The sequence below is a fragment of the Macrobrachium nipponense genome, chromosome 9 (assembly GCF_015104395.2).
Source record: "Macrobrachium nipponense isolate FS-2020 chromosome 9, ASM1510439v2, whole genome shotgun sequence".
Classification (NCBI taxonomy): Eukaryota; Metazoa; Arthropoda; class Malacostraca; order Decapoda; family Palaemonidae; genus Macrobrachium; species Macrobrachium nipponense.
In genome coordinates, this window is record NC_061110.1 from 45,296,177 (window position 1) to 45,317,171 (window position 20,995).

Genomic DNA, 20,995 nt, shown 5'->3' on the forward strand with positions numbered 1-20,995 from the left:
CTGATATACCGCCATCCCAGCAGCGGGAATGGGTACTACCACCTGGCCGCCCACTGCGTGTGCCGCGAGTTTTGAAATTCTGTCGGACTTCGGAGAATACAGCTATATATATATCTGCCAGGTAAGTATGAACAAACTTAATTGTATTATAACAATAACATTTTAAGCAACACATGCAACTAGCAGCACCTGCAGTGCTGCAGGCGCTGTAACAAATCGTCTCCTCTGCCCCTCTTTTTCCCCCCCACCAAACCAAAGGAAAGGAGTGTGTCTGTCTGTGTTATACATGCATACACTAAAAGATATCGAATGAATTTGTTTCTTTTGGGTAGATTTTATTGCATTTTCATCTTTTATGAGAAAATAGTCAAAATGAATATGAGAATAAAATAAAAATGAAAAAAGTAAAAACTACTGTATATAGTACTCATGTAATGTTTGGTATTTAAAGACCAATTTTATGGCTTCAAATTTTGGGATCAAACATTATATGAGGTATAGTTTTGGAAAAGTCCAAGAGTTTGGGACTAGGCTAAGCCTGTGCTATGGATTTCCCAACAACAGACAATAAATACAAATGTCGTTTTACTTATCTGAGAATCTTTTATTATTATGTTGTTTCTATATTGGAAACATGCAAACTTTTAGGACTAGGCCAAGCCTACCGTAGTCTTTGGATATCCTGATAACAGAAGTCAACAAAGTATTTCTTTCCACAGAAGTCGACAAACTATTGCATTTTTGTATGACAAAGACAATAAATATAAATGTTGTTTTGCTTATTTGAGAATCCTTTATTGTTATGTTGTTTCTACTGACTTTTCTTGGGTTCAATTTCTTGTAAAATTTTCATGATTGTGATAAGTCATTTTTAATTATTATCGCATTATATAACCATTTTGTATCTCATATACAGGCTCAAAGTAAAGTCTAGTGTGTTTGAACGAGTGAGAGGTCAGCAGGTATTAGCAAGTGTCAATAATCCTGAATCTGCAAGCGTAGAGTATCGTCAGGCCCAAGGTACATCTCGTGCCAACAAACGTAAATGCCCATTGATGCCTCCTGCAGATGCAACCATGCTGAATGCAGATCAGCTGAAGGATATGTTAATAGGTAAGTTGAGTTTGCCACGTATGCTAATCCTATATTTAAACTTTGAGATTACTATTATTGTTTTTGGTACTGATCACAGTAGAAAAAAGTTAGGTGGACAAAGGTGTGTAGCATTTATCATCTTGAGATGAAGATTGATTTAACTACGTATTGTGTTGTATTGTTGTATTGTTGCTTATCTTACCTTGAGGTAGAGGTAGACAAGTGACAGGAAGTAAAGAGTTAATGGAATAGGTTTATTTCAAGTAATGATTCATATGTAACAGTGATCACGTGCGTATTTGAATTATACAGTGATTTAGAGAGAATGTGAGAGTTGATATAGCAAGGATGTGGAGATTATTAGATATGTGTAATGGAAGTGGTAGTTTTTAAAATGTATTAGATATGTGTAATGGAAGTGGTAGTTTTTGAAATTAACTGGAAGTTTATTGTTGGATTTAAAATGAACTAGAAGCTTATTGTTGGATTTAAAATGAACTGGAAGCTTATTGTTGAGATGATTGAAGCTTACCTAAAGAGAGTGACTGGTTTGATGCAAAAGAACAACCTAGAGAATAGTGTGTTTTCCCTTCAGAGTCAATAGTATTCTTATGGAAGGAGCAATGGGAAACATTAGGGCAGAAAATATGTGCACATTTGGTGCAGGCTGCATAGCATAGATTATCCAGACACTTCACTTATTGACCAAGTTCCATTCCTACTACTCAGTAGAAGAATTGGTCAATGAACAAAGAGCTGCCCTTACCAGTATTTCAGGCATACTGCACTGGTGGTGGATTTGTGTCAGCCACCTTTAAGTATGGTTTTAATGTCACTTTTGCACTGTTGATAACATTTCAGTACTATTTTTTTCACAGTGTAATGTTTCTCTCTCTCTCTCTCTCTCTCTCTCTCTCTCTCTCTCTTTGGTACAGTATTTTTTTATTAACATTTATTAAATGCTTTATAGTATTGTACTTGATAAAGTACATGATGCAGTGTTACCTAGAACATTACTGCCGTGTCAAGTTATTGCATAGTGGCCATGGCCAACATCACCACTGCTACCATCTATTTAAGAAATCAAGGAAGAACACAAGTCCAAAATGTGGTGACAAATGCTGAGGCCCTTCCATTTGAGTGATATATTCACCTAGATGTTTGCAGAGGCCTGTAACGGTGATGAGGGACTCCTGTGTAGGATTTGTTTGTCACCTTACTGAATGCCAGACTTTGTGTTTTCCCCCTTAGCCAGATTTAGCTGATTAGATAGTTGGTATCATACTACAGACCTGAGATGGGCTATATGTGTAAATTTTTGTGGTGTTTGGTCTGGTGAGACAGTTGCTGGTGAAGTTTCAAGCCTCAGAGGGCTCCTGGATAACTTTAGTAGCGCCCTGCTTGAGTCCATTTCCATTTTGTCATAGACTTTCCTAGGTCTCGTGTAACTCAAAGGTTTCTTTTGAAGCAAACTTACTTCCAAAAACTGTATCAGCATCTTATTCATCACCTGTTCACACATAGCAGTTATTGAGCATAGCATCATAGAGAGAGAATTTTTGTAGGTTGTAGAATCAGATATCATCTCCCCCTGTCAGTCCTTCACTACACCCCTTTATCAGGCCAAAAGGGTGAGGTTCAAGGCTTAGTGCAACATGCATGGATCACATTTTTCTTAAGCTACTGTTCCAGTTCTGGTGGACTTGTTCCTTCACATACAACTTGATAAGTAGCACTCTCCCAGCTGTGGAGGGATATTATGCTGCCTTATGGTGAGTCTTTATTCAGCATGGTTTTGATTCAGGAAATGAGATTCCCACCTTTTTGACCATTTCAGTAATTCTATTTTTCAAGTCCCTGTAAAGCCTTTAAGTTGGGCTCTGCCCTTGATCTTGCCTTTATCAGAAGCGTTTCTACATTTTGGTATTCAAAATATAGTGTTTAGTATAGCCTTAGCACCCTATAAGCATGGCAATGAGTTTTGGAGGAATGCATCAGTAGGTCTTTCCATCACCCCAGACTTAGTCTTCCAGTAGGGATTGCTCCCTTTTCAGCCCCCTTGCTTCTCTGCCCTTTTGTTATTTTCCAAGGAGGATAATTATGTGTGTTTAGTGAGGACATTTATACCTACAATGCACTGACTCATTTTATCTGGCCCTTTGGCTTTCAAGTGTAACTTGAAACCCCCAGTTAAACCTAGAGGGGCACTTGGCATTTGTCAGAGCACCTTTGCAGAGTTTTATCGCTGTGAAGTCACCCAGGAGGCATTGGACATTTATTCAGTTGCACCCATCATTATGGCAGGCCATGTTTTCTCAGTTGAAGGGTTAGAGCTTTCATCATCCACCACCACTTGATTTTATGCTCTGGCACATGTAGGCATATTTTACTTGCAGTAATCATATCTTTACCTTTGGAGTGTGATGAGTATCCATCACTAGGCTACCTGTGCCATTACATTACATCCATGAAAGCAGACACTGGCTGGAGATTCTCAGTTACGACTCCTTGTGAGATCTCTCTGAAGCATCAGAGGCAGTCCCCGGCTTGCGACGGGGGTTCCGTTCGAGACATATCGTAAGCCAAAAATTGTCATAAGCCAGAAAATCGTCAAAAATCCTAAGAAAACCTGACTTTTAATGCTTTGGGTGTAGTAAAAACTATGTAAATTGCATTTTATTGCATTTTTTCATCAAAAAAAGCCTTCAAATGTTGATTATTTTGCATTTTTGGAGTCACATTTCTTCCGCCAGATCGGCGTCGTAAGCGTCATAACCCTGGAACGTGTTGTGAACCTGGAAATAATTTCTGACGAATATAATTGAAAATCATCGTAACCACAGAACGCCGTAACCTGGGGGACTACCTGTATTAACAAATTATGTTTCTACAATATATAACTAATTTTTATCTCTCAGTTGAAATCTGGCACAGGTAAATGAGATTTCATAGCTTGCTGTCAAATTCCTTGAATGTTTTGCTTTTGCTTTTTGTGTGCCTGGATGCATTTCACTTGGTGTAAGGCTATTTTATAATTAATGGGTTTGTATAAAAACTATTGGTGTTATAAAAATTGGTTTCCATATAGATTAGTGCATATACTTTAAGATTTAGATACCTTTTTGTAAGTTGCAGGTGCATACATACTTATAATCTTCTGAAATTAGACCCTTAGTGTAGTCCATTGTTACATATTATTGACTAGTAATCATTTTGAGTTTGTATATTAGTGCAGTTTTTTATGTAGTGTTGGCTTGAAATCTTGCTTAATGAACAAAATGAAAGGATATTTAGAACAGCCATTTGTATATACTCATAAGTAATATTTGTTAGTTCTTATACCATAACCATCATTCTGTTTTAGGTCTAGTGTATGGAGCTGCTATAGGGGATGCTGTTGGTCTATGCACAGAAGGGTTAACAAGGTCAGAATGCAAGTTCTTTTATGACAAGGCGAATTTTTCTTTGGACGCTCGAATACGAGACCATCTTCGCTCACATTACCCCCCTTGTGATTGGTCTTGTAATACAGATATCATGGTAGGAATTATTTCACATTTTTACACTATCTTACCCCATATTTGTTGTTGATCTTGTCACAAGTAAAGATTAATATCTTAAGGTAATACATTGTGATGTTTATTTATTTTTCTTTTTGACATCTTGTTTTATACTTCTTTCTGGTTGATGAAGACATCAGCCAAAACGTTTAGGACTCAAAATGGATTCAGTCTAAAACCTTGTTATAGTGATCCTGGTATTTTATTTTAAATGTTTTTGCATGTACTTTTAAAGTTATTTATGCATGAACACAACTGTAGTACACTTCTGTGAACTTAGGTTTTGATGGCTTTAGTATGAGGATTATTTGTGGAAAGCTATTGAGTAGAGGTCTCAGAAATGTGAGTGAAGCAAGTTTATGATGGATTCTGTTCACTATTGGCAGAGGTAACTTTCATTCACTTTGTTGTTTGTTAGCAACTTGCTTTGGTTTTAATTATTGCAGAATGTGCAGTTATTAAGAATGTTTATATAATACTTGCAATTTAACATAGTGAGTTATATGTAGCCTGCTTTATTCTAGAATACTAGATTGAATGCATGATATGTATGGCATAGTTTTTTTTTATTATTAAAATATTTTTTCTCCATACATGAACATACATGAACAAAGTCTCTCTTATATATGTATTGCTGATTGCACAGCAGATAACCAAGCCTATTGTATTAACCTAGAAAGTTGAGCAGTCTTCTGTTAGGGGAATCTCCCTACTCTTAATGGCATCACAACATGGCTTGCAACCATCAACTTCAAAACATATTTCCAGTCATTTTTTCTCTCTTCCTCACTAGTTTTGCATTGGAACCAAAGTATGTAAGTTCTTTCTGTTATGTAAATAGCCTGGTGAGAGAAAATCTTCCATCACTATGCTGCACAGTGCATGCCAGTAAATGGAACTAATATTAATTCCAGTGATATCAAGTGATTTCATCTATTGGAAAGTTTTAACACTTAACCTTTAATTTTCATACAATCAACTTACCTGTCAGATATATACATAGCTAAGACTCCGTCGTCCCCGACAGAAATTCAAATTTCGCGCCACTCGCTACAGGTAGGTCAGGTGATCTACCGGCCTGCCCTGGGCAGCAGGACTAGAAACCATTCCCGTTTTCTATCATATTTTCTCTGTCGCCGGTGGTATCAACATTGTTGTTACTACCTCTTGACTAGAATTCGTTTTTCAAGGCAATTGATCTTCTTTCATCGGACTTTTTGGTGACGTACCTGGATCGTTGTTTTGGCATTCGCTACTGTGGACTGGATTTGGACTTGCTTTTGATTTTTCTACAGAATGTCTGATTCAAGTGTTAGTGTGAGAGTTTGTGTGAATGTAGGCTGCAAGGTGAGGATACCGAAGGCTTCGGTTGATCCTCACACTGTATGCCGTAAATGTAGAGGTTTTGAATGTTCTTTGACTAACACCTGTCATGAGTGTGAAAGGTTGAGTGTTGAGGAATGGAAGACTCTGACTTCTTATTTGAAGAAGTTAGAGAGGGATAGAATTAGAAGGGCTGCATCTAAGGGTGCGGGTAGTACAAGGCCTATTGAGCCTTTTCCTGATTCTAACTCTTCTGTAAACCATGCATTTGATTCTCCCTCTTTATCAGGGCCCTCACAGGCTTTGCATTCAGATTCAGCCTCGGAGATCGCTGATCTGAAGGCTACACTTCATAGGATGAAATCCAAAATGGCTGCCCTGAAAGGTAAGGATAGTGAAAGTGACGTATTTATTGAAGTGAGTGCCCCCAGTGTTGTGGAGGGGGCGTCTGACCGTCTCTGCGACGCTCCCAGGCCTAGACCTCTTTCAAGCTCCCAAGCCCAGAGGAGAAGAAAAGTCGAAAGCCTTACGGAGGTTGTGGAGAATCCCCACCAGTCAGGCGTCCCTTCAGCAGGCTCTGTAGCGCAACAGACTGCTCAGGACCGCTTTAGAAAAAGCGTCCTCCGAGAGTGTTTCTCGTCGTCCGGTTCTCCCTCACCTAAATGAGGGTGGAAGGATTCGGACCTTTCCAGGCCCCTGAAAAGGCACTGATGAAGCTCCATCCGCGATCAAGAAGGCGAAGGTGGTTTTGACGTCTCCCTGTTACGACAGTCCGAGTAAAAATCCTTCGAGGTCTCCCTCTCCTGTTGAAGAGGACACTGGAGAGGCTTCCAAGAGGATTCTTTTAGCGGTTCAAGAACAGTTAGCCGTGTTGGTCGGAGTCCTTTCGAAAGATCCTCCTCGTAAGAAGGACGTTAGACTTCCTGTCAAGAAGTCTCGTCTTCTTTCTCCTGCCAGGCGCGAGGCTCCTGCCAGACGTGAGGCGTCTTCCAGGCGTGAGATGTCTTCCGATCACGAGACGTCTGCCAAGCGCGAGGCGCCAGCCAAGCGCGAGATTTCAACCAGGTGAGAGGCGTCATCCAGGAGTGAGACGCCAGACAAGCGCGAGCAGCCTACCAGGCGCGAGGAGCCAGTTAGGCGCGAGAATCCAGTCAGGCGCAAGGCGCCAGCCAGGCGCGAGGCGCCAGCCAAACGTCAGCAGCCAGTCAGGAGCGAGGCGCCAGCCAGGCGCGAGGCGCCAGCCAGGCGCGAGGAGCCAGCCAGGCGCGAGACGTCAGCTTTGTTTCATAGGGGCTCTGTACATGCTCTTAGCCCCTCTCCGGTTGGGAGTTTGTCTCCCGCAGAGAGAGATGTTTGGAAAGACCCCCAAGATTTGAAGACGGATTCTCCTTCTGATCCTTTTGTTGAGGAGGATTCAGAAGACAAGGCTCGTGGTAGAGAAGGGCTTTCAAATTACAAGGTGTTGACATCTCTTCTTCTTCAGGAATATGGAGATTCCTTAACTCCTGCCGCTCCTCCTTCTCCGCGCTCTCTCTTTTCTTGCTCCAAGACGCCAAAGTCTTCGTCTTTTCTGAAAATGAGACCGACTATATCTATGAAGAGAGCTCTCCTGTCTCTGGATAACTGGATGAAAACGAAGAATAATCTGGTTAGAACTGTCTTCTGTATGCCCCCGGCTAGACTTACAGGCAAAAGGGGTATTTGGTACCAGACAGGGGAGAATATGGGACTCTCTCTCCTAGCTTCTGCGGAAGCTGACTTTTCCAGTCTGGTAGACGCTTCAAGAAGGCATGGCCTGAACTCTGCTCGTGTGACTTGGGGTCTTTCTGAGCTTGATCATCTCCTCAAGGGACTCTTCCATGTATTGGAAGTATTCAATTTCCTGGATTGGTCCCTTGGGGTGATGGCCAAGAAGGCCCATGACTCGGAGGGCCTCGATCCTAATGTTCTCCTCTATCTTGTCGTGTATAGACAAGGCGGTACAGGATGGCTCAGGGGAAGTCTCCTCCTTATTTGGAGCGGCACTCTTGAAGAAGAGGTCCATTTTTAGCGCCTTTCTGACCAAGGCGGTTTCTCACTCACAAAGAGCAGCTTTGATGTTAGCTCCCAGGTCTGACTTTCTGTTCCCTTCTCAGTTGGTGAGGGACATTTCCCGTTCACTAACGGAGAAGGCGACCCAGGATCTTCTCCTTCAGTCTTCCAGAAAGAAGAGACCGGTAGTAGTGGGAGAGAAGAAAGGGGCGAGTACGTCTCTTCAGCCCTTTCGAGGAGGCCCTCCCTCTAGAGCTCCCTCAAAAAGGAAAGCGCCTGAGAGGAGAGGTAGATCTTCATTCCGTCCCTTTAAAAGGGGAAAGTGATGTAAGGATCCTCCAAACACCAGTAGGTGCCAGGCTCCTGGGATTTGCGGATGCCTGGGCACTCATTGATACAGACGCTTGGTCGATGTCTGTAATAAAGAAGGGATATTACATCCCCTTCCAGGACAGTCCTCCCCTGACTTCAACTCCGTGGGAATTGTCCGCCAAATACAAGGACCCTGTTCTGAGAGATACTCTTCGACGAATGGTGGATCAGATGTGGAACAAGAGAGTGATAGAACTAGTGCTGGATCAAAACTCCCCGGGGTTTTACAATCGCCTTTTTCTGGTTGCAAAAGCCTCGGGGGGCTGGAGACCAGTTCTAGACATCAGCGCTCTGAACAAATTTGTTCAGAAAGAGAAGTTCACCATGGAAACTTCTGCGTCAGTCCTTGCGGCTCTTCGCCAAGGGGATTGGATGGTTTCTCTGGATCTCCAAGATGCCTATTTTCACGTCCCGATTCATCCTTCGTCGAAGAAGTACCTCCGTTTCATGACGGGGGGAAGGATTTTCCAGTTCAGGGCCTTGTGTTTCGGCTGCTCCTCAGGTCTTCACAAGCCTGATGAAAAATGTGGCGAGATGGCTTCACCTGAAAGGTGTCAATATCTCTCTGTACCTAGATGACTGGTTCATCAGAGCCAGATCAGAGAGACAGTGTTTGGAGGACCTTGCTTTGACCCTAAATCTGATCAAATCTTTGGGATTACTCGTAAACCTCGAGAAGTCTCAGCTGATCCCCAGCCAGAACTTGGTCTATCTGGGGATTCAGATGGATTCTCGGGGTTTTCGAGTATTTCCTTCTCAAGAGAGACTCGTGAGAGGCTTAGAGAAAGTCTCTCTCTTCTTAGGGAAAAAAACGTACTTCGGCGAGGGAATGGTTGAGCCTTCTAGGGACCCTTTCCTCGCTCGAACAGTTCTTTCCTCTAGGAAGACTTTATCTTCGTCCTCTTCAGTTCTTCCTCAAAAGATCGTGGAACTGGAAGACAGGACTTCTCTCGGACAGTTTTCCCATTCCAGTGGAGATGAGACAACACTTGGAATGGTGGTTGCCCCCACTAAAGGAGAACAAGGGTATTTCCCTGGAGGTTTAGAACCCAAGCCTTGTATTGTTTTCCGACGCGTCGGAAAAAGCTTGGGGAGCAACCTTAGGAAAGAGAGAAGTGTCAGGCACCTGGAATGCAGTTCAGGTGTCCTGGCACATAAATTGCTAAGAACTTTTAGCCGTACACCTGGCTCTAAAGAACTTCGAACCTATAGTGACAAACAGTGTAGTCCAAGTAAACGCGGACAACACCACCGCCCTTGCCTACATTCGGAAGCAAGGAGGGACACACTCGTTTTTCCTGTACGAGCTCGCAAGAGATCTTCTACTTTGGACCTCCCAAAGGAACATCTCCCTCCTGACGAGGTTTGTTCAGGGAGTAAGGAACGTGAGGGCAGACAGGCTGAGCAGGAGGAGCCAGGTCCTTCACACAGAATGGACCCTCCACTCAGAAGTTTGTCAGAGTCTCTGGTCTCTTATGGGGGACTCCTCATGTGGACCTGTTTGCCACATTCCTCTCAAAAAGACTGGAAGTCTTTTGCTCAGTGGTAGAAGACCCCAGAGCTCTAACAGTCGACGCCTTCCTTCTAGACTGGTCTCATTTAGACGTCTACGCATTTCCCCCATTCAAGATTCTGGGACAAGTGCTAAAGAAGTTTGCGGCTTCGAAGGGGACGAAAATGACCCAGATAGCCCCCTTTTGGCCTGCACAAGAGTGGTTCACAGAGGTAGTGGAGTGGACAGTAGACTTCCCCAGATCCCTCCCAAGAAGGATGGATCTTCTCAGACAACCGCACTTCGAGAGGTATCATCAAAACCTCCCCGCTCTCGCTCTGACTGCCTTTCGACTATCGAAAGACTTGTCAGAGCGAGAGGTTTTTCTCGCAAGGCTGCAAGCACGATCGCTAGAGCCCGCAGAACTTCCACTATGCGAGTTTATCAATCCAAGTGGGAGGTTTTTAGAAGATGGTGTAAGTCGAAGAAGTTGTCCTCCTCCAGTACCTCTGTGACCGAAATCGCCGATTTTCTGTTATTCCTGAGAGAGGAATCACATCTTTCTGTATCCACTATAAAGGGTTACAGGAGTATGCTTTCGGCCGTCTTTAGAAATAGAGGCCTAGAGCTTGCAGATAATAAAGATCTACACGATCTTATAAGATCCTTTGAGACCACGAAGTCTAAAAATACATCTCCTCCTAGCTGGAACCTCGATGTTGTCCTGAAGTTCTTGTTTTCTGGAAGGTTCGAACCTCTTCATATGGCCTCGTTTCGAGATTTAACGAGAAAGTGTTTGTTTCTCTTGTCACTGGCGACAGCTAAAAGAGTTAGTGAGCTGCACGCCCTTGATGATAAAGTAGGATTCAAACGAGACTCAGCCATCTGTTCGTTCAAAGCATTGTTTCTGGCAAAGAACGAAAATCCTTCGAATCCCTGGCCTAAAAACTTCGAAGTTAAAGGCTTATCGGGTCTCGTCGGTAGAGAAGCTGAAAGGTCTCTTTGCCCGGTAAGAGCTCTAAAATTCTACCTGCAGAGGAAGAAACAGTTGGGAGGTTCTAGACAAGGTCTTTGGTGCTCTGTTAAGGATCCTACAAGACCTATGTCCAAAAATGCTTTAGCCTTTTTTGTAAGGAACGTCATTACAGACGCTCACAAAGTATGCACTGACGACTCTTTTAGACTCTTGCGAGTAAGAGCACATGAGGTGAGAGCAGTAGCGACGTCTCTCTCTTTTCACAGAAATATGTCGCTAAAGAATATCTTGGATGCGACATATTGGAGGTGTAACTCAGTGTTTGCATCTCACTACTTGAAAGACGTTCGTGTGACCTACGAGAAATGTTTCTCTCTGGGTCCTTTCGTGTCTGCGGATACGATCCTGGGTATAGGAGCTAACACCAATCCTTGAATGGTACGTAACGTCTATTAGATATGTTCTAGACTTTCTGCTGACTAAGTGCAGACGTCGCACTGGCGGCCAGTCACTATTGTTCAGTAAGGAACTCTTGTGATATCTTATTAGATGAGTATCATTATTATTTTTGTTTTTGAAAATTATGTGTGTGTGTGTGTAAGTTGGTTTTTGAGTTATGGTTGTTGTGAAGAGTTTGGGGATAACTCGGAACAATTTTTAATACTAACATGGTGGTTAGGATCAGGTGGTCGGGATTTTGGGTTTTTGTTCTTGTGGCTCTTTCATAAGGTGTATTGTCATATAAGTGGATCAGCACCCATTGACAAAGTCCTTTCAGGCTCTGCCGAGTAAGTGGATAAGACCCCATCGGCAGACCCACAAGAACTCTTGGCCATAGATCATATATCTCGCTAAAGTTTCTTGAGGTGATGCAGACTCCTGGGCAACAGCCACAAAGTCTACCACCTATCAGGTAGGAACCAAGGTTTATTTGTACCTACAACATATGTTGTTTACCTGTCTATTCCATAAGTAGCTGTCTCTTACCCTCCACCAAAGGGTGCCAATCAGCTATGTATATATCTGACAGGTAAGTTGATTGTATGAAAATGATATTGTTATGATACAATAAAGTTTCATACATACTTACCTGGCAGATATATACTACTCTTAATGGCCCACCCAGCCTCCCCGCAGGAGACAGGTGGAAGAGAGAAAATATGATAGAAAACGGGAATGGTTCCTAGTCCTGCCGCCCAGGGCAGGCCGGTAGATCACCTGATCTACCTGTAGCGAGTGGCGCGAAATTTGAATTTCTGTCAGGGACGACGGAGTCTTAGCTATGTATATATCTGCCAGGTAAGTATGTATGAAACTTTATTGTATCATAACAATATCATATTGATGGGTAACAGTGGGATGATGTCTAAAGTGATGGAGTTGGTTTTACTCTTTCACATGAGAGTTGACTGTTCAAAGAAAATTATTATTAGAGAGGTAAATAATTCTGGAATAGTTCATCATAAGACATATGCCTGTGTTCCTTACTTTTTATAGGTTTTTATATATGTACTCAATAACTGATAGATAGCAATAATAGATAAATCATTGGAAAGGAAATTTTTTATATTGTCAATTGTGCAAAACTCATTTATAAATATTTTTTGCTGTTGTATATACAAAAGTTAAGAAATTTCTGTTCTTGGTAAAATCAGCGTATCATTCTGATGTTACATTTCTGTAGTGTGTTCGAGTGTATGTTTTCTTACCTGCTTCTTTCTTCTTGATGATTCGTTCTGCGGTCTGGTTCTATGTTTGACTTTATGCTTCTTAATGTTAGTTCTGGGTTAGTAATATTAATAGTCTCTCAGAAGTTTGAATGAGACAAACGGCAGAGTTTTTCTTTACTATTGCAAAGAATAGAAGTTACAACTACAAAGTTTATAAATTGAGAATCTGGTTCGGACCACTGTCAAAGTGCTTGCTTCTTTACTGTACGACTGTGGCCGGTCCTGTGACTCTTCTTCTGGTGTTCTGAAAATCAGCCACCCCCGGATCGAATTTGGCCCAACCTCCTTAGGCGGTGTTGGTTCTAGTTCTACGCCCAACTGGATTCTTGATTTGTGGAGCGGATCTTTTCTTATCTTTCCCCATCCCCCTTTAAGTGGGGTTAACATGTTAATCCCTCCTCTTCCAGGCAGAGGCAGTTAATATAACATGTTAATACCTCCTCCTGGAGGTGGAGCTTCATTATCGATAGAAGCTGAGTAAGTCTGGTGCGAGGTCACATGTCAAAGATTTTATGGCGGGCTTAAGATTTTAATTGCGACGGTGTTTTGGCCCAATGTCCTGTGACTGAGGTTTTATTATTTCTAGGATTGTTGATCAAATTCGGACTCACACACCTAAGCTCAATTCTCTCTCTCTCTCTTTATCATAATTTTCACTGAACTATACTCTGATTATTCTCTCCATCTCTTTCTCTTTCTCTATCCTCTCTTAAAAGCCTGATCTCTTGCCACCCTTTAGTGCAAGAAGTACAAGATTGGTTTTATCTTTTAATTAATAGAAGAGGTTTTTCTGTTAGGTTTTGTTGGGCTCCGTCCCATGTTGGAATTGTTGGGAATGAGCGAGCCGACGCTGCAGCTAAAGCTGCAACTAGGCTTAGGCACATTTCCAACATGGGCGTCCCTGTTTCCGATTTTAAAAGTACCATTCGATTTTATTGTAGAGACCAGTGGCAGGCCCACTGGTCTACTTTAGATAATAATCTTAAATTAAAGTCGATTAGGCCTACTGTTCATCCTTGGGCTCATAGCCGAATGGATAGAAGATCCGAGATAGTTTTAGCTAGATTGCGTATTGGCCATACTAAATATACTCAAAGTTATCTAATGATGAGTGGAGCGGATAGGCAGGTTCCTCGCTGTTCCACCTGTCATGTGGATTTGATTATGGTGCATATTTTGGTGGAGTGCCCTCATTTTGAAAACAAACGTAGAGCTTGTTTGCTGGCAAATAAGACTCTTGCCGATATTTTATGTGAAGGTGCTCAGGCAGAGCAAATTATGACATTTTAAAAAAATATTAATCTTTTTTATGAATTGTAATTTTGTTCTCTTAATTGTTTTAGGTTTCTTGTTTGGTTTTTATGATTGAATGAATTGTATGTTAGATCGGTTGTGTGCATGTTTGTGCGACAGTGTCTTTTTTTAAGATATATATGCTCTGAATGGCCCCTCAGCTCCGACGCTTGGCTGTGCCAAAAATTTTATAATCTAATCTAATCTAATCTTTCCGTCTCATTATTTCACTGTACTTTGATTATTATCTCTCTTTCTGTTTTTACGCAACCCTCTCTACTATTATTTCTTATAGCTATCATTACACTGATTTTAATTTGTTTTTGTTTTTAAATATATATGTAACTTGTAGTATAAATTACAATTAATTGGCTTCAAATGACACCACGTCTAATATTGTACTATCATGAAAATGTAGTCTATAGCAAAAGGTAGAATAAAATTATATCTAAAGCTCATGAGCAGTAAGCCAGAACAATGTTTCACCATAGACGAGTTTTGGAACCGTGTAAATCTGTACCCAAACAGAGGATTTCTGAAATTTAATGATGTGGCTGACAGATTCAGTTTTGTCTTGTTTAGGCTGCTGTTTATGCCTCAGGATATGGTTATATTATTAATTTTGTTTTCTATCATGCATGTACTTTTACATGAGAATTGGTCTTGAAAGGAAGTACAGGCAGTCCCCGGGTTACGATGGGGGCTCCGTTCTTGAGATGCGTCGTAAGCCAAAAATCGTCGTAAGCCGGAACATTGTAAAAAATCCTAAGAAAACCTTACTTTTAATGCTTTAGGTGCATTCAAAACTATGTAAACTGCGTTATTATTGCATTTTTCATCAAAAAAACCTTTAAATATTGATTATTTTGCATTTTTGGTGTCATATTTCATCTGCCAGATCAGGGTTTGTAGGCTTCGTAACTCTGGAACATGCGTTGTAACCCTGGAAATAATTTCTGATTAATATAATTTAAAAGCGTCGTAACCTCGGAATGTCATAAGCCAAGACCGTCGTAACTCGGGGACTGCCTGTACATATAACAGTAATTTTTTGTTTAATTGGTATAGGTCCCTTGGTGAGTGAGGACTGATTTTTACGTCTTGGAGTCCGATATCAAATGTGACTCAAGTATCTTTTCTTGGAGAGACACTGGTGTTGCATCAGGGTCATCCTGGATGACTAAGTGAGGAATACCCTGTAATGCTTTTCACATTTGATTTGGAATCATTCAGAGCTAAGGTTTTAAAGATGAAAGAAAGATCATAAGTATTTGAGACTTTTGTACCTCCCTCTTCACATTCTTTGTCAAAGAAACAGAAAAGGATTGTACTAATGGCACTTGATTTTGTGCATTGGATAGCAATTTTTAGGATGAGACACTGCAGTATTTAACATTGTCTTGATAGTAAGTTGTAAGTAAAGGTTTTTGTGGAGATCCCATTTTCGAGGAACTTCAAACCTTCATTTTGAGTGCTGATAAACCATCGGATACTATGGGATGCTCTTAGAACATTGCCCATGTGTGGAACATCAAGCACTTATTTTACAGTGGTCAATAGTGAGACATTGTGCACCCATTTATGATCTGATCATCTTGAACCACCAAAAAATATGAACTCATGAAGCACCACAAACTTTTAAATATTTGAATTTTTCATCTTTTTGCAGAATTCAGAACCATTAGGTTACTGGGACACTTCAGGTCATAATGGTTAATTGAATAACTAAGGTAACCTGAGATGTCATACTGGGTACCACAATTCATCTACTGAATTATTAACTGTTTCAACATAAACATAGTGCTTTGTTAGCCTAATCTACAATACATTAGCAATTGTGTCCAGACGTAGCACGAGTCTCCCTTTCCCACATTGCCCAACTGTGCATATCTTCATGTACATCTGGGTCCTCGAATGGCCATGGTGATGGAAGCAGGTCATTCTCTGCATAGTATATATGTTTTATAAGCAACACCTGCAGTCTTGGTCTATAAAAAAAAAATCTAGGCTTAGAAGCTTATGTAAATTTTGCAGTAATTCAGTCATCTCAGTGTTATATTCTTTTCTATATTTTATGTATAATATTAATGTTATGTATTGGTATAATGTTAACCCTTAAACGCCGAGCCGGTATTTCCGAAAGTGTCTCCCGTATGCCGGCGACTTTCGCGAGTGAGTGCCAAAGCGGAAAAAAGTTTTTTTCCAAAAAATCACAGCACGCTTAATTTTCAAGATTAAGAGTTCACTATTGGTTACTTTTTTTGTCATTGCCAGAAGTTTAGTATGGAACCATCAGAAATGAAAAAAATATCATTATCATATATAAATATTGGAATATATGACAGTGCAAAAAAATAAAAATTCATTTATAATTGTATACAAATCGCGTGTGAGCAAAACGGTTAAAGCTAATAAGTTCATTATTTTTTGGTCGTATTGTACACTAAATTGGGATGATTTTAGTATATAACAAATTGTAAAATGATCAAAGCAACACAGAGAAAATATTATCACAATATGATGTATGAATTCGTAACGCGCGGACGTAAAAAAAAGCGGTTTTCAAAAATTCACCATAAATCTAAATATTGTGCTAGAGACTTCCCGTTTGTTGCAAAATGAAGGTTATTGATTGAATATTACTAGACTGTACGTGTTCTAGCTTACAATTGCAGTTTTCGACCATTTCAGTCGAGTTAGAGTTGACCGAAGGTCGAATTTGTTCTATTTATCGTTATTTATATGAAAATATTTCAAAACTAATAAAAGCTACAACCATGGGTTGTTTTTTGTTGTATTCTATATGAAATTACACACATTTTCATATATAAAACTTTATGTAACGGCTAATATAAAACTGTGCAAACATTACGACAATCGGACGAAAAAATTTATGATTTTTTCGGAAGAGTTACCGCTCGGACGTAAGGAAAAAGTTTTTTTCATAAATTCACCATAAATCAAAATATCGTGGTAAAAACTTCGAATTTGTTGCAAAATAAAGGTAAATGATTGAATATTACTAGAATGTAAGAATTTTAGCTTACAATTGCATTTTTCGACGATTTCGGTCGAGTCAAAGTTGACCGAAGGTTGAAATTTTGGCACTTATCGTTATTTATATGAAAATATCTCAAAACTGATAAAAGCTACAACCATGGGTTGTTTTTAGTTGTATTCTACATGAAATTGCGCACATTTTCATATATAAAACTTTATTTAACGGCTAATATAAAACTGTGCAAACATTACGAAAATCGGACGAAAAAATTTATGATTTTTTCGGCAGTTACCGCGCGGATGTAGGAAAAAGTTTTTTTTTTTCTAAAATTCACCATAAATCAAAATATTGTGCTAGAGACTTCCAATTTGTTGCAAAATGAAGGTAAATGATTGAGTATTACTATAATGTAAGAATTTTAGCTTACAATTGCGGTTTCTGGGCTCAGCCTGTGTCGCTCCGTGAAATGTCCCTTTTGAACACATTTCTAAGGTATAAATATTGCTATAATACCAGAGAAAAAAGCTAATATGGAAATGCCTGAGTATTCTGGCTCGCTCACCTTATTTAAGGTGTCGGTATGGTTTCTGGGGCGAGTGAAACCACTACCAAAGGTCCTTTGCCATTTAGATTCATCCTTCTTCCATATCCCTCATCTACAGAGGAGCCGATCTAAGGCCCGCTACTCTCTACCGTTACGGCTAGCGCCTCTGATGTCATTCCTTTCAATAGCACAACCCACACCACACGTGATTTTTTCTTCTCTGTGTTGTGTTTTCTCGTGGAATTCTTTCACCACCGTCATGGAACGTCAAGCTGTTGCTGCATCCAAGTTAAGTGTACTGCTATTAATGGTTGACACTATTTAGGGGCTGCCCTTGGCACATTTAAACGAATTATTTAGGTTTTTATAAGACGGCGTCCCATGCGGCACCATCCCCGCGCTGCCATACTCGGCTCGCTCCCTCGTGTTACCTTGTTTCGTGTCCCATTCGGTCCCCTATACCATTTGGGCTCAATTCTTTGTTTAGCAGTACCTTCCTATGATTTCAGTGATGCATTTATTGACGTTTTTGTTATTTTATCCACACGGGGGATGTTGTCCGAGCTCGCGCTCAGCTCGTAGCCTACGTCGTTACCTTTCAGCTCAGATCTTCATGCATGCATGTATCTTTTAGTTGTCAGGTTATCTCTTCGTTAGGCGCCCTTACCGAAGGACCCTGGTTCTTCTCACTTTGTCCTCGAGCCACCCTGGCCGCCTGCCCCGCGTTTTTTCATCACGGTATACAGGCTAGCTGGTCGGAGTTGCCAGGCTTGACCATCCTTCCCGGTTGGCTCTGCCCAGCTTTTCCAGGACATTACTCTTTCTCTACCATCTAACTTTTTTTCCTTTCCCCCCCAGTTAGGATAGGATGTTTATTTTATATGTTACATGTTCTCTGAGACGGCTTCAGTTGGCCTATAGGCCTCCTTCGATCGCCTGGCCTTTCTCACCGCGTGGATATTCACCCGGCCGAGAGAGTTCCAGGCAACCACGTATGAGCCACCCTGCGTCGGCCCTTCCAGTCCCTCTCCCCCAACCTTGGGGGAAGGTATGCTCGCTCACGCTGTCTTAGGCAGCTGATCCGAGCAACCCTCAATTTCCCCCCCCTCAGGGGGACAGGGGAGGTGGCTGGAGGGCTCTCGACGAGTGGGCCAGCTTCTCTGCCACTCTCCCCAGTAGAGTAGGGGGGAGCCTTGCTCGGCCGAGCCTCGGTTGGCCACCAGGCTCGGTGGAGCTCAGCTCTCCTCGGCTCTCGGGTCGTGTTTCCCTACCGTTAGTCACCATCTCCTTCCTGGTCCGGCGGATTCAGGACCCCGGCGTAGCCAGGTCTGCCCTGGGTTGGTGAACTGTTGTGGAGGCTCCGGCCTCCCTATAAGGGTACGCTTGTTGCATGCATGTTCTTTTACATATAATGACATCCATTACCTTTAGTTTAAGTTTATTGGCTGAGTCCCACAACCCCGCCAGGGATCATCTCCCAACTTATTCTAGTTTTAAGTTCCTCTAGGGTGGAGTTGTCAAACTCCGCCGTTTTACTTTCTTCCTGGTCTCCCCCTGCTCCTCACCCGGTGTTTGTTCGGACTACTCCTTGCTCCGGCGTATGGAATAGGTGGTTATCCTGATTCAGTGATTACATTGTTCTCCGGCATCGCCAGAAACACACTGTTTCAAGCGGTTCTACCGATCCTGTCGGATGCCTCACCACAATACACGGCCAAAGAGCAGGTAGAGACTGGACCTTGTTACTTATTAACACCGGAGCACTCCGGCTTCATGGCATATCACAACCACGGACCTATTCCGGAAGGTTAGTGGTGATACTCATGTATCATTTCCCTTGCAGGTCACCCATTGTATGGAGTCTGGCTGCAATACTGTACTTCAAGACCCCTGTGGGCACGAGGTCTGCCGGACCCACTCCACCTGCGCGATCCGCCTCAACGAGTCCCTGGTATGGCACCATGAGAGTTGCCTCATATGCTACGAGCTCGTAGACCAAGTCTCCTCTGAGGTAGGTGGCATTTCGGAGTCTGCAAAGTAATACAATGAGTACCAATGACAGCTATATCTTTTTGATATGTCCGTTAAGTTAAGTTACAGTTTAACCTAAGTAGTCTTAACTGTTAACGCTAACCCTCTCTTTCAGGGCGCCCAAGCGGTCCGGGAGACTGCTCGAGCTGCCCTGAAGGCCTGGGTTGGTGGGTTTGGCCATAATGTCACCAAGGGACAACCTTACATCCTCTCCAAGGAGATGGCCACTCTCATCTTCTCCAGCGGGAAGAGCACGTCGTACGTGGACCCCGAAGTGGCAGCTCCCCTGATCGCTTCCATCCAAGAGGAAGTCTCTCAGCCCCCGGAGGAGGCTGCTACGCAGGAGGTCGCGAAGGAAGTAGCTGCCCTGGACCTAGACCTCGAGCCCATGGCTGTTGAAGGCATGGGCACAGGTAAGAATGTTTGTGAGGCAGGTACTGTAGGGGCTCAAGGGCTTTCCTTGAGTCCATCTAGAGCTTTTTCCCCTTCAACTTCAACCTCTTTCCAGGGATTCACTGGGGGACCTCAGTCTGTCAGGCCGAAGTCCACCTTGGCGATCCCTAAAGTCAAAGGCAAGCGAGACTTTAAAGCGCTGCAAAAGTCCCTGTCTAAGAAGTCAGGTACCAGCCTTGCCTGTAAGTCTCTGGCTCACCATCCCGGAGCTGACAAGGCTAAGCTGGCTTCTTATTCTAAAGGGTCGAGGACTAAGTCTTCTAAGGAGAGGGCTCAGCCCTCCTCCTCCGACCCTGAGGCGTCCACCTCAAAAGGAGCCAGACCCAGGATTCCTAAGGAGAAGGTAGAACCTTCCCCCTTTGACCCTGACACCTCTGCAAATATTTCGGCAAATATTATGCAACAGATGGGCAGCATGGTCGGGAACTTTGTGCAATCCAAGTTCCAGGAGATGTTTGTGCAGTTGTCATCCTCCTTAAAGGAGTCAGGGCAGTCTATCCGGGCTATCTCGGACAGACTGGTTACCCAGGAGAACCTTATTGCAGGTCTCCGGGAAAATGCATTGACAGGACTTCCACAGTCCGGCCTGGCAGCTCAGAGCTTGCCAATGCCGGACTCGTCTACCCTTCCTCCCTTTACTCTGAACAACCCTTGGAGGGTAGCTTCGTATGCTCCTTTTGTGGACGGCATGCTGACGATTGAGGGCTGCGGAACTCGAAGGTTTGAGGACTTCGAGTTCTATCCGCAAGGATTACAGCCCCCCTTCATAGGCTATGTCCGCCTCACAGAAGCAGCTATGAGGAGGGAAGACATGGTCCCAAAAGAAACGGTGATTCTTTCCCGGGACCAGGCCCAGCAGGCATGGTTGCGTAACCTGGAGGAGTGGCAGTGCACTAATACCAGGGTTACAGCATTCAAGAGCCCCTTCACAATCTTCACCGTAGACGAAGATACGCCCATCCCGTTCACGTCGAAGGTGGCTGAATTGACTTTACAAGCAGCAATGAAGGACGAGCCCATGCCCCAGCTCCGGGAGACAGAACCGACATCCCTCCTGCTCCCCGGAACTGATGATCACTGGGTAGATCTTCCTG

At 42.6% G+C, this 20,995-nt stretch overlaps 1 protein-coding gene across 3 annotated transcripts in view; it reads left to right on the top strand.

The window, feature by feature from the left end:
• Positions 1 to 20,995, top strand: part of LOC135218382 (uncharacterized) — a 230,388-nt gene that overhangs the window by 151,552 nt on the left and 57,841 nt on the right. For all 3 annotated transcript variants that reach the window (XM_064254668.1, XM_064254670.1, XM_064254669.1), the window contains exons 6-7: positions 917 to 1,113; positions 4,460 to 4,635. In XM_064254668.1, the coding sequence (XP_064110738.1) occupies positions 917 to 1,113; positions 4,460 to 4,635 (373 nt within the window). The remainder of the gene's footprint in view (positions 1 to 916; positions 1,114 to 4,459; positions 4,636 to 20,995) is intronic.